General features: G+C 39.6%; 1 protein-coding gene across 1 annotated transcript in view; it reads right to left on the bottom strand.

Moving 5' to 3' along the window:
• CLCA4 (chloride channel accessory 4) overlaps nt 1-11730 on the bottom strand; it is a 33380-nt gene extending 21650 nt beyond the window's left edge. Inside the window, 3 exon segments of the mRNA XM_032494731.1 lie at nt 10-157; nt 299-439; nt 11532-11730. Of these exon segments, the coding sequence (XP_032350622.1) occupies nt 10-157; nt 299-439; nt 11532-11690 (448 nt within the window). The 5' untranslated portion in view covers nt 11691-11730.
• Nucleotides 11731-13477: the final 1747 nt, after the last annotated feature.

The raw sequence follows: 13477 nt of genomic DNA, 5'->3' as shown, positions 1-13477 counted from the left end.
AATTCCTACCTGACGGTCCATATGCATCTTGTTTTTTTCCGAGTACGAAGTCAGGAGTGAGATGAATGTATTCTCCTTTTTCTTCACAGGCTGTGAACTGCTTGGTATATGGTTCATCCCTGCCTGGGAGGGTAGGTGGTGCAACCAAAACATCAGCCTGAGGACTGTTTAAAAATATGTTCAAACATCAGAATAGAAATGATAACATGTGTCTGAGAAAACTCAGAGATGATCAATTTAGGTCAAAATCGAGAGGCAGCAGAGAAAACGTTTCTAAGAGAAGCTTTTTGACACTTACATGTTTATAGCTTTCATGTTTTGGCCTTTTGTACTGAGTATTGCTCTTCCAATTCTCTGGAACTAATATTGATACATTTTTGAAAAAAAATCTTTTTTCTGTGGCTTCAAACAGGTAAGTAGATGCTGCAGTCACCATTTCCTATTATTAAAGGAAAAAATATGAGAAGATGGCCAAGTGAGTGTGGACTAAATGAGCAGATGCTCGTCACAGGCATTTCCCCAATTAAGAGTAGATAGAAAAAGCAACTAACTAATGAGCAGAGTCTCTCCCTCACAATTGCAACTTTGCCACTTGTCAGCCCAAAAGTACAGCTTGATCCCACACATCAAGGTCTTTGAGTTTTCCATAAGCCTTCAACGAGGAGCGAGTGCTACTGTTTGCTGTTAAGAGAAATTGTATAAAATGATAAAGGCGTAGATTTTAGAGTCATCTACTTGGTTCCAACACTGGCATTAGCACTTTCTGGGTGATAGAATTTGGCCTCAGTGGACTATTACAGCCCATCTTTAAAATTGTTGTAAACATGGAATAAGCTATAAAGTACTCTGCACACTAGGCAGTCATAAACCTGCTTGATACCATCACTTTTTATAAGTCTTAGTAGAGAACGGCTTCAGCTGTTGTCTATAAGGAGGGGTTATAGAAGATATTTTTCACTGCACTCCCAACCTCAGGAGAAAGGACTGGATTGGGAGCCCAGGGAGTGGAGTGATGAAAGAAATCATAGGTGAGGCAGAGCTTTTGGGTCATAGGCAGATCATTTTGCTCTGTCACCAAGCAGAAAATAATATCTCCTTATATTTTTCAGTATCCTGAGCCCAAAGGTACAATGATTGGTGAAGGAAATAGTCTCTCCCTAGAGCTTACTACCTAGTGGGGGAAACAGAAAAGTTCCTTGGTAATCTATTCTATGTGATTAACCCCACTGAATAATTGTGGGACCCTGCATGTTGGATAACGATGCCAACCTCTCCATCTTGCTGGCAACACCCCAGTCAACAGTGTTGTTCTCTTCATGGCAAGTTCTCCTCCTCCATGCTGCTTCCTGACCTACGTAAGTCCCCACTAGAATTACTCTTCTTCAGGAATTCCAGGGTTCTCCTCTGTTCTCGTGAAGAGAATCCAATGTGCTGACTCGTTTGTACTGAAGAGATCAGCAAACTGATTGGATTCAGAGCCAGGGATCAATCAGGAGTCAGGGTATAAAGAACTGAAGACCCAGAGGACTGGCTAGGAGTTAGGAAAAGGACTTCAAAGATCTCCTAAAGTAGATTGAAGGTTACTTCAGAGAGAATTTTCTACCTGAGAATGTTCCCTAAGAATGCCTCTCCTCTTTGTTTTGGTACATTTAGATTTCAATCAGTTTTTACCTTCTGCTTAAAGAGATGGCTCGCTCTGTGCCTATGAGTGTCTATCGTATATATGGCGACTTGAACTGTGGTACACTTTGGGGAAGTAGGGTTGCTGCATACAGTTGCATGGGCTGGGCAAGGGAACCATTTACTTTGTAGTCTCATAACTCTATACAACTATCTTTGGTATGTTTCAGGTCATGAGGGATGGCCCAGACCCTATATCAGATGACTGTGATACCTTGGGGGCATGCTGGGGTGGCTAATTATGGTTCTCACAAGCTTCCAAGCAGAATATTGTATACAATATTCCATCTAAATTCCTATAATATCCTAGTTGGATCAAAGAAGATTAGGATACCAAAGTTTCAAAAGAATAAGTACTCTCAAAAGCAAAAACACATGAATGAAAGGAATAAAGTAAGTTGACAATTGGAGGAGGCCAAGATGGCAGAGTAGTAGGACGCTCGCAGCTCACCCTCTCACAGATACACCAAGACTCACATCCACAGACCCACTCAGCCAACCAGAGCACCTGCGGAACTCCGACAGAACATCGTCCTCTTCAAAAGATAAAGACGCCAAAAATCTGGTAGGAGAAAAGGGAAAAAGAAAGAAGAAAAGGCAAAGCAGCGCGGGACGGGCCCCGCGGGGAGGGAGCGGCAAAGGAGGACTGCCGCTCGCTCGCTGGGTCTCCCCTCTCCAACCGAGAGGCCAGCGGGACGGAGGGGGAGCCTCCGAGGCTCGGATCTGTACAGAGTAGCCCTTGACCGACAGAACTAAGCTAAACGGGCACAAACGGTCCCCCCGACACCCAGCCTGAGACGCAGGCCTGCAGCGGCGGGCAGGGCCAGGCTGCCCTAGCCAGGTGGAGGACGGAGTGGCTGCACGGAGGCAGCCCCGGGGGAACGCAGGGGGCTGCATGCCGTGGCTGTGGGTGCACAGGGCAGAACAACCTGAGCCCTCCATAAAACAGCAAGGTTGATGTGCTCTCGGGGGAAGGGTGCACAACCCCATCTCTGAAAACCTGCGGAAAGTTTTCGGGGGAAGAGAGGCGGGGCTCAGGCACAGCCGCCATATCCTCCGCGCTGAGCACCCAGGCGGGGGCGGGGGCGAAACCTGCATCCGCACCGAAGGGCTTAGCAGCCTCAAAGGCCAGACAGAGACTTGCCTACAGCCCCGGGCAGATAGGATCCCTCCATCCTGGTCCCTCAGAGAACTTGCTCCGCCAAGACAACCAAGGAGCTGAGTTCTGGCCCGGAGCAGGGGCAGGGCTGTTCCGCGGTCTTCCCCGAGCCCGCCTGCGGAGCGCAGACCCGAGGCGGAGCGCGCAGCCGCACAGAGCAGCGGAGCCGCTGGGGCCCGGAGAGGGCGGGCGACCCCCGCCTTTCGGGCAGGAACGCAGTCCCTGACCGCGGTGCTGGGAGGGGGCGCGGCCCGCCCTCCTACCTGTCAGGTCTGCAACATCCTGACTGCGGCATCCGGAGGGGCAGCGACCCGCCCGCCCACAGCAAAGGAGAGCTGCACCTGACCCAGTGTTGGGAGGGGGCGCGATCTGCTTGTGGACAGGCACTGGGAGCAGCACAGACAAAGGCACCAACAGAGGGCCTCTGAAAACAGCAAGCTGAGCTTCCAAAACAGGGCGAAGACAGAGACTTCGCATTAAGAGCACTCAGTCTCCAGAACACCCTACCCCCCTTTTTTAAAATCTGTTTTTACCTGTTCTATTTTATATTACCCTGTTAATTTTTACTTCTTAAACAATTATATATACTCCCAGTTTTAATCCCTTTTAAATTTTTAAAAAACATTTTTATTATTATTTTTAAAAATCCAAGTCATTTCATTTTTCTCTTGGTTTTGATGTCCTGTTATTGATTATACACAGGTTTCAAATACATTTTTCCCTCTTTTCCCCTTTTTTAAAGGTTTTTAAAAGACATCTCAACCCGACTGCTGTTCTGCTTCAACTTACTCTTCTATTATTCATTATACACTGTTTTCAAAACTTTTTTCTCCCTTCTTTTAAAATTCTCTCTCTCTCTTTTTATTTTATGTGTTATTCCTACATAGCCATTAGATAGATAAATTAAAAAACTCCATAAGGATCACAATAGATAACTGATACTCCATAAGCCACAGTGCCAGAGAGGTATGACCAAGATGGAGAAGCAGAGAAACCATTCCCAATTAAAAGAACAAGAGAAATCCCCTGAAAGAATGATCAATGAAATAGACATCGTTAGCCTACTAGATCAAGATTTCAAAAAAGGAGTGATCAAAGTACTGAAGGAACTAAAAGAGATAGTGTTTAAAGATATAAAATATGTCAAAAACGAAATAGAAGCTATAAAGAAGAGCCAAGTAGAACTCGTAAACTCATTGGCTGAGATGAGAAATGATCTAAAGGTTGTGCAAAGCAGACTAGATAATGTAGAGGAACGAATTAGTGACCTAGAAGACAGGACAACAGAAAGCACCCAATCAGAACAGCTACAAGATAAATAAATAAAAACAAATGACAATAGCATAAGGGACCTATGGGATAATATAAAGCATGCCAATCTTCACATAATAGGGGCCCCAGAAGGGGAAGAAAGATCAAAGGGGATTGAAAAGGTATTGGAAGAAATCATGACTGAAAACTTCCCAAACGTAAAGAAGGAACCAGATATCCAAGTACAGGAAGCTCAGAGGGTCCCAAACAGAAAGAACCCAAATAGACCCACACCAAGACATATCATAATCAAGATGGCTAGAGTTAAGGATAAAGAAATGATCCTAAAGGCAGAAAGAGAAAACCAAAGAGTGAGTTACAAGGGAACCCCCATAAGGCTCTCAGCTGATTTCTCTACACAAACACTACAGGCCAGAAGGGAGTGGCAACATATATTCAAAGTCCTGAATGAAAAAAAAGATGCAGCCTAGGATACTTAATCCAGCAAGGCTATCCTTTAGGATAGAAGGAGAGATAAAGAACTTCACAGACAAGCAAAAACTAAAAGAGTTTAGCAACACTAAACCCATGCTAAAAGAAATATTGAAAGGTCTACTCTAAATAGAAAAGCAGCAGGATGCTACAGAAATGAGAAACTCACAACTGGAAAGGTGATAACTCATGAATTACAAATAAAATGAAATTTTAGAAGAAGACATCTAAATCATTGGAAGAGAGAGGCAGGAAAATATAGAATTTTTTTTCTTTCTTTTCTAATTTTTTTTGTTCTTGGTAGGATGGGTTTCAGATTATGTTACTATCAGTTTAATAAAAACAGTTATAGTACTGGGCTAATAGACTTACACAAGAGGGTAACCACAAGCCAAAAACTTACAAGGGAGTCACAAAAACTAAATAAAATCCATGATAATACAAAGGAAAATTACCAAGCCACAAATGGAAGAAGAAGGGAACAAAGAAAAATACCAAATCAAATGTACAGATAAGTTCAAAATGGCAATAAACACACATCTATCATTAATTACTCTAAATGTTAATGGACTAAATGCTCCAGTCAAAACACACAGAGTGGCATACTGGGTAATAAAGCAAGAACCTTCAATATGCTGCATAAAAGAGACCCACTTTAGGGAGAAAGACACATAGATTGAGAGTGAAAGGATGGAAAAGGATATTCCATGCAAATGCAAAAGCCAAAAAAAGCAGGTGTTGCAGTACTGATTTCAGACAAAGTAGACTTTAAAACAAAGGCCATAAAGAAAGATAAGGAAGGGTATTTTATAATGATTAAAGGAGTGATACAAGATGAGGATATTACCCTCGTTAATATATATGCACCCAATATAGGAGCACCTAAGTACATAAAACAATTACTAACAGAGATGAAGGGGAATATTGATGGGAATACAATCATAGTTGGAGATTTTAACACCACATTAACATCACTAGACAGATCTTCCAGACAGAAAATAAATAAGGCAACAGAGAAACTAAATGATACAATAGAAAAATTAGATTTGGTGGATATTTTCAGAGCATTACACCCCCCCAAAATAGGATATACATTCTTTTCAAGTGCACGTGGCACATTTTCTAGGATTCATCATGTACTTGGGCACAAAAGGAACCTCAACAATTTTAAGAAGATAGAAATTATCTCAAGCATCTTTACTGACCACAATGCCATGAAACTACAAATCAACAACAAAGAAACAAAGGAGAAAAAAGGAAAGCATGGAGATTAAACAATATGCTATTAAAAAACCAATGGGTCAATGAGGAAATTAAAGTTGAAATTACAAAATACCTTGAGACAAATGAAAATGAAAGCACAACCACACAAAATTTATAGGACACAGCAAAGGCAGTGATAAGAGGGAAGTTTATAGCGATACAGGACTTCCTCAAAAAAGAACAATCTCAAATAAATAATTTAACACACCAACTAAAAGAACTAGAAAAAGAAGAACAAAAAATCCCAAAAGGCAGCAGAAGGAAGGATATTATAAAGATCAGGGAGGAAATAAATAAAATAGAGATTAAAAAAACCATAGAAGAAATCAATCAAACCAAAAGCTAGTTTTTGGAAAAAGTAAATAAAATCGACAAACCTCTGGCCAAACTCACGAAGAAGAAAACAAAGAGAGCACAAATCAGCAAAATAAGAAAGGAAAATGGAGAAATTACAACAAATAAAATAGAAATACAGAACATCATATGAGAATATTATGAAAAACTATATGGAACCAAACTGGACAACCTAGAAGAGATGGACAAGTTTCTGGAAACATACAGTCCACCAAGACTGAATCAAGAAGAAACTAACCACTTGAATAAACCGATCACTAGAAATGAAATCGAAATTGCAATAAAAGACCGCCCTACAAATAAAAGTCCAGGACTGGATGGCTTCACTGGGGAATTCTACCAAACACACAAAGGAGAACTCATACCAGTCCTTCTCAAACTCTTCCAGAAGATTGAAAAGGAGGGAATACTCCTAAACTCATTCTATGAAGCCACCATCACCCTGATACCAAAACCAGGCAAAGACACTACCAAAAAAGAGAACTATAGGCCAATATCACTGATGAACATAGACGCCAAAATCCTCACCAAAATATTAGCAAGTAGAATCCAACAACACATAAAAAAGATTATACATCATGACCAAGTGGGGTTCATCCCAGGGACACAAGGGGGGTTCAACATATGCAAATCAATCAATGTAATACATCACATCCACAAAAGAAAGGACAGAAACCAGATGATCATCTCCATAGATGCAGAAGAATCATTTGATAAAATTCAACACCCATTTATGATGAAAACTCTCACCAAAGTGGGTATAGCGGGAACATATCTCAACATCATAAAAGCTATATATGGCAAACCTACAGCCAGCATAGTACTCAGTGGTGAAAAACTCAAAAGCTTCCCACTAAAATCTGGGACAACACAAGGCTGCCCACTATCACCACTCCTATTCAACATAGTCTTGGAAGACCTAGCCACAGCAATCAGGCAAGAGAGAGAAATAAAAGGGATCCAAACTTGAAAAGAAGAGGTAAAAGTGTCACTATATGCAGATGACATATTACTATATATAGAAGATCCTAAAAGGTCCACACAAAAACTACTAGGGCTGTTCGAAGAATTCGGCAAGGTAGCAGGTTACAAGATTAACATTCAAAACTCAGTTGCATTTCTTTACACTAACGATGAATCAACAGAAAAAGAAAGTAAAGAAACAATCCCCTTTAAAATAGCACCCAAAGTAATAGAATACCTAGGAATAAATCTAACCAATGAGGTGAAAGAATTATACACAGACAATTATAAACCATTGATGAAGGAAATTAAAGAAGACTTTGAAAAATGGAAAGATATCCCATGCTCTTGGATTGGAAGAATCATATTGTTAAAATGGTCACACTGCCCAAGGCAATCTACAGATTTGATGCAATCCCTATCAAATTACCCACGACATATTTCACAGAACTAGAACAAATCATAATAAAATTTATAGGGAACCACAAAAGACCTAGAATTTCCAAAGCATTACTGAAGAGAAAGAAAGAGGCTGGAGAAATAACTCTCCCAGACTTCAGACAATACTATAGAGCTACAGTCATCAAGACAGCATGGTATTGGTACAAAAACAGACATATAGACCAATGGAACAGAACAGAGAGCCCAGAAATGAACCCACAAACTTTTGGTCAACTAATCTTCAACAAAGGAAGCAAGAATATACAATGGAATAGAGAGTCTCTTCAGCAAATGGTGTTGGGAAAACAGGACAGCAGCATGTAAAGCAATGAAGCTAAAACACTCCCTTACACCATACACACACACACAAAAAAAACTCAAAATGGATCAAAGACTTAAACATAAGACAAGATACAATAAACTTCCTAGAAGAAAATATAGGCAAAACATTATCTGACATACATCTCAAAAATGTTCTCCTAGAACAGTCTACTCAAGCAATAGAAATAAAAGCAAGAATAAACAAATGGGACCTAATGAAACTTACAAGCTTCTGCACAGCAAAGGAAACCATAAGTAAAACAAAAAGACAACTTATTGAATGGGAGAACATTTTTGCAAATGAAACCAACAAAGGCTTGATCTCCAGAATATATAAGTAGCTCATATGACTTAAGAAGAAACTACCAAACAACCCAATCCAAAAATGGGCAGAAGATCTAAACAAGCAATTCTCCAAGGAAGACATAGAAATGATCAATAGGCACATGAAAAAATGCTCAATATCACTAATTATCAGAGAAATGCAAATCAAAACTACAATGAGGTATCACTTCACATCAGTCAGAATGGCCATCATTCAAAAGTGCAGAAATGGCAAATGCTGGAGAGGCTGTGGAGAAAAGGGAACCCTCCTACACTGCTGGTGGGAATGCAGTTTGGTGCAGCCACTGTGGAAAACAGTATGGAGATTCCTCAAACGACTAGGAATAGACTTACTGTATGACCCAGGAATCCCGCTCCTGGGCATATATCCAGAAGGAACCCTACTTCAAAGGTGACACCTGCACCCCAATGTTCATAGCAGCACTATTTACAATAACCAAGACATGAAGACAGCCTAAATGTCCATCAACAGATGACTGGATAAAGAAGAAGTGGTATATTTATACAATGGAATACTACTCAGCCATAAAAACAGACAACATAATTCCATTTGCAGCAACATGGATGCTCCTGGAGAATGTCATTCTAAGTGAAGTAAGCCAGAAAGAGAAAGAAAAATACCATATGAGATCGCCCATATTTGGGACCTAAAAAACAAAAAACAAAAACAAAACATAAATACAAAACAGAAATAGACTCATAGACATAGAATACAAACTTGTGGTTGCCATAGGGGTGGAGGGTGGGAAGGGATAGACGGGATTTCAAAATTGTAGAATAGATAAACAAGATTATATTGTATAGCACAGGGAAATATATACAAGATCTTATGGTAGCTCACGGAGAAAAAAATGTGACAATGAATATATATATGTTCATGTATAACTGAAAAATTGTGCTGTACACTGTAATTTGATACAATATTGTAAAATGATTTTAAATCAATAAAAAATGTTAAAAATAAGGGCACACCCCCTCAAAAAAAAAAGAAAGTTGACAATTGAAACTCAGGTTATGAATTATGAGTCAATTCAACATAAACATAAATCTTAATATGGTCAGATAGTATCCTCAGGGTAATGTTATTTCCACAAGTTTGTTCATCAATTACAAAAAAGAGTGATTTTTGTCATCTTATATAAGCCAGAACGCAAACTCAGACCTGTCAGCCTTCAAAACCCATGTGCTGGATGTCAGCTCTGATTGTATGATTTAATGTGACCTTGGAAAAATTATTTCCTTCTCTAAATCCAGGTTTTCTCTTCTGTGCAATGTGGATGAAGGTATTTCACAAGTTTTCCTGATAATATTAATGCAACGACCTTGTAAAGACCCAGAAAATGTCAGGAAATATTGTTCTAATCTAGAAATATTTACTAGAAATCAAACTTTTACTTGTATATTCAGTAGACCATGATTTTAACTAAATTTTTCCCTTACAAATTTTTCCAAATACTGATTTCTGAGGTTCAGAGAATTTTGACACTGATCAGCTCTTCCTGGACACTAAAAAGCCGTCATTCAGAATTAGCTAATATTAACTGCTCTTCAAGCCTGTGTTCTTCAGTAAAGGAATCTATATTTTCCTGGAATTCAAAAGATATCAATAAGTGAACGCCACCGTGCTTAAGATTATACAGAACAAATGATAAATAGCAGCCATTGAATCACCTGCTCGCCACTCAGGTCAAGCCCATTGGCTTCTGATGGATAACAACACCGATGCAGAAGACTGAAACAGTGAGCACAAGGACACAGCAGTGGGGGAATTGAATGTAAGGAATTAGTAAATGTTGATGTCAGCGAGAGGGAAAACTACTACACAGCCATAATATAATACCAGTCTCTTTATTACGTGGAATGTTATAGTTGGATGGAACTTTAAATATCACAGTCCTGGGTTCAGTCCTGGAGCCTTTCTCTTTTCTATCTGCCCCTCCTAGTGAATTCTTCAATTCTCATGACTTGCAATCTCATCCACACACTGATGACTCCCTCCCAAATTTTTATCTCCACCCATATTCCCCCTACCAAATTCACATTCCTATCTCAACCCATGTTATTATCTAATAAGCATCTCAAAGTCAAAAATTCCCAAACTAGCTTCTGATCTTTCAATTGCCAAATTTTCTCCACTTGAGTATTTCCCTTCTCAATCAATAATTCCATACTTTCAAGTGTTCAGACCAAAACCCTTGAAGACTTCTTTGACTTTTATTTTTCCCTCCTCCCCTCCCCTACCCCACACATCTAAACCACCATCAAACTTGTCTATGATAACCTCATAGACAAAGGACACATTCAGAATCACACCATGTTAGTGATCTCTACCATAGTGTCCCTGTTCCTAGCCACCAGCACCTGTCACTTATGACAGCTTCCTACCCGATGCCCTTCTAAACCTCTATGCTGCAACAGAGCTTATACCAGATGTGACAATGGAAAACCCTCTACAGTGTTTCCTCAACACTGCTGACAGAGTGGCCCCAGAATAAGCACGAGAGAGACAACTCTCCCCTTCTATGGATTTTGATGTCACTTAGAGTAAAAGTCCAGATCTTTCCAGTGGTCTGGGGCCTGCTGCGTCTCTGGTTTCAGCTCTTCCCACCCTTCCTCCTGCTCATTCACAGTTTTTTCCTTGGTCACATCAAGCATGCTGTCACCGCCATGCTACTGCACCTACTGTTTCCTCCCCCGGGTTTTCAATGGGCTCTTCCCTCCCTCATCTCAGGCCTCTGCTCAGATGTCACATTAACAGTGAGACCTTCCCTGACTACCTGCATGAAACAGTAACCCACATTCTTCTCCTACCCCAGCTGCACCAACACTGCCTATCCCCCTCTGCTGATTTATTCCATAGCAACTTACTACCATATATATGGACATGTTTGTATCTACATCATCTGAGAAGAATATATATTGCAGGAGATCGGGAGATTTTAAAAATTCACTGCTCTTTATCCTGGCATGCCATTAGCAGGCATTCAATAAATTGTTTAGGAACAGACAAGTCCAATTGCTAATTTACAGATTAAGAAACTGAGAATCAGGGAAGCCCTGTGCTTTTTGGCCTTTGGTCTTATAGTGAGACAGGGTAGGACCCTGTCTAGAACCTTCAATTCCCACTGCCCATTCCAGCTTTATCCTCTCTGAATTATGCTGCTTTTAAGCTTCCTGGAGTACTGGGAAGTTTCCACAATAATTAATAACTGCCATTTTTCCCTCTACAATTCAAACAGAAGAAATTCCATTTCTTCCTTACCTTTATCTGCTCAATTAGTGTTTCATCTTCGGGCACAGCAGGGTCTATAGCAATGATAATGCCTTCATAACCATTGTCATTCAGCTGAATGAAGGAAGTATTGGACCTCTGCAGCAGGCATAGGCCTAAGAGGAAGACAAAACTTCTGAATAAGCCCATTACTTCACTTGAGTTGTTCCTGGCTCCAGTGTTGGTTGTTTCAAGAGGCTTTTCTTCCACCTTTAATCTCTCCATGTATATATATTCCTGAACGTTATCAATGTTGGCAAATTATGGGACATTGACTGTACAAAGATCAATGTTACGTTTGTGGGAAAATATTTGACTTCAGTTAACACAGTCATTTTATTGTATGTTATTATGAAAATGCTCTGAGTCATAGAAAAATCCAAACCTTTTTATAAAATACATTGTATTCCTTTTGGGAACATGTTTTATAAACTTTCTAATTCTGACTAATTTCCTCTGTACAGACATACACTTTGTATTTTCTGAAGAGTACAATGTGAAAATAAATACAATCACATAATGAAATTAATAGAAACAGTAATGCTAATTTTATTATTCAGTTTTACACAGTGATTTAATTATTATTTAGATTATTTACTAATGGTATAAATAATAGAAGAGAATGTAAGATTGCTAAATGTAAATAATACCCAATTAGGTAAGATGACTTTGAAACCTAAATTAAAAATTTTAAAGACTGATAAACTAAGGCAGATTTGATAATTAGAATAAATGTTTTAAAAATCCTGTCCAGTAAAGAATGAATTTGTTTTTACCCAAGTATATCAAAAAAGTCTGGTGTGTGTTGATTATTACTAAGGAAGGGTGAATAATACTAATAGTTAATATTTATTCAGTACTTACCAGGGCAGAGATTCTCTCACTTAATCCTCACTGGGACTCTGTAATGTAAGTATAAATATTATCTTCATTTTATGAATGGGGAAACTGAAGCACACAGTTTCACTAACTTGCCACGATCACATAGCTAGTAAATGGCAAAGTCAGTGTTTGAACTGAATAGTCTTACTCCAGAGTCATAGATGTAATCACTTCACAATAAGGTAATATTGTTTTGTAAGGCAAATAATATAAGATTTTATTAAAGTGGAGAAAGGGGGTCAGATTAGGGGTTGTGATGAATCAAGAATGTCTAGTCCTAAAGCAAAAGGAGCCAGGGCTCATCAGAACCCAAAAGAGAACTAAAAACAGAATAGTAGAAAATATCTTTAAATTAAGAATTGAAGTAGGAGGATACCTATGTTGCATTCTGAATAAGCAAGAGATTTTTATCAAGGTAAAGATTTTATCACAGGTGTCTAGACTCTGCCCTTTTAGGCAGCATCCCACACCCTCCTTCCATTCTCTCAGGAATATTATGGGACAATCGTACATTCGTAGAATTAATACATTGAGCAAGATACAGGATGAAGCTGTTACACTGGCCACTTCAGGGAAACGGCAATTACCTAGAGGTGGTAGGCGACTGGGCATACAAATACACCCTGCGTGGCCCTGCCCTCCCTTCCTACTGCCCCCTACTTCTCCCTGAACTCCAGCCTAGGGGCTTAAAGCAAACCACGTGTGCTCTCATCCCATAGAGGTGGTGCTCAGGCAATTGTTTTTGACAGATGGACTGACTGAATTAGTGAATCATTATCATTTTAACCCCAAATAACAACATATCACAATGCCTAAAGAAAAATTTGTTTAAAGTCTTTGAAATGTTGAAGAAAGATCCTCTCTAATGTTTGGGGGATATATAGGTTATTTTGAGCAGATGCCATTACTCCCTCAATAAAATCAGGAAACTCTTGGTTGGAAGGTTGGAAGAGAGATCCTTCATCTTTACCAGAGGAGTTAGGAAAAGCTCCCTTGAAATACTGGGCATATGCAGCCCCATGAAAATAGACAAATATTTATGACAGTGTCCCTTT

Source organism: Camelus ferus, chromosome 13 (genome assembly GCF_009834535.1).
Source record: "Camelus ferus isolate YT-003-E chromosome 13, BCGSAC_Cfer_1.0, whole genome shotgun sequence".
NCBI lineage: Eukaryota > Metazoa > Chordata > Mammalia > Artiodactyla > Camelidae > Camelus > Camelus ferus.
Note: the sequence above shows the minus strand (reverse complement) of the source record. Positions and strands in the feature narration are given on the sequence as shown.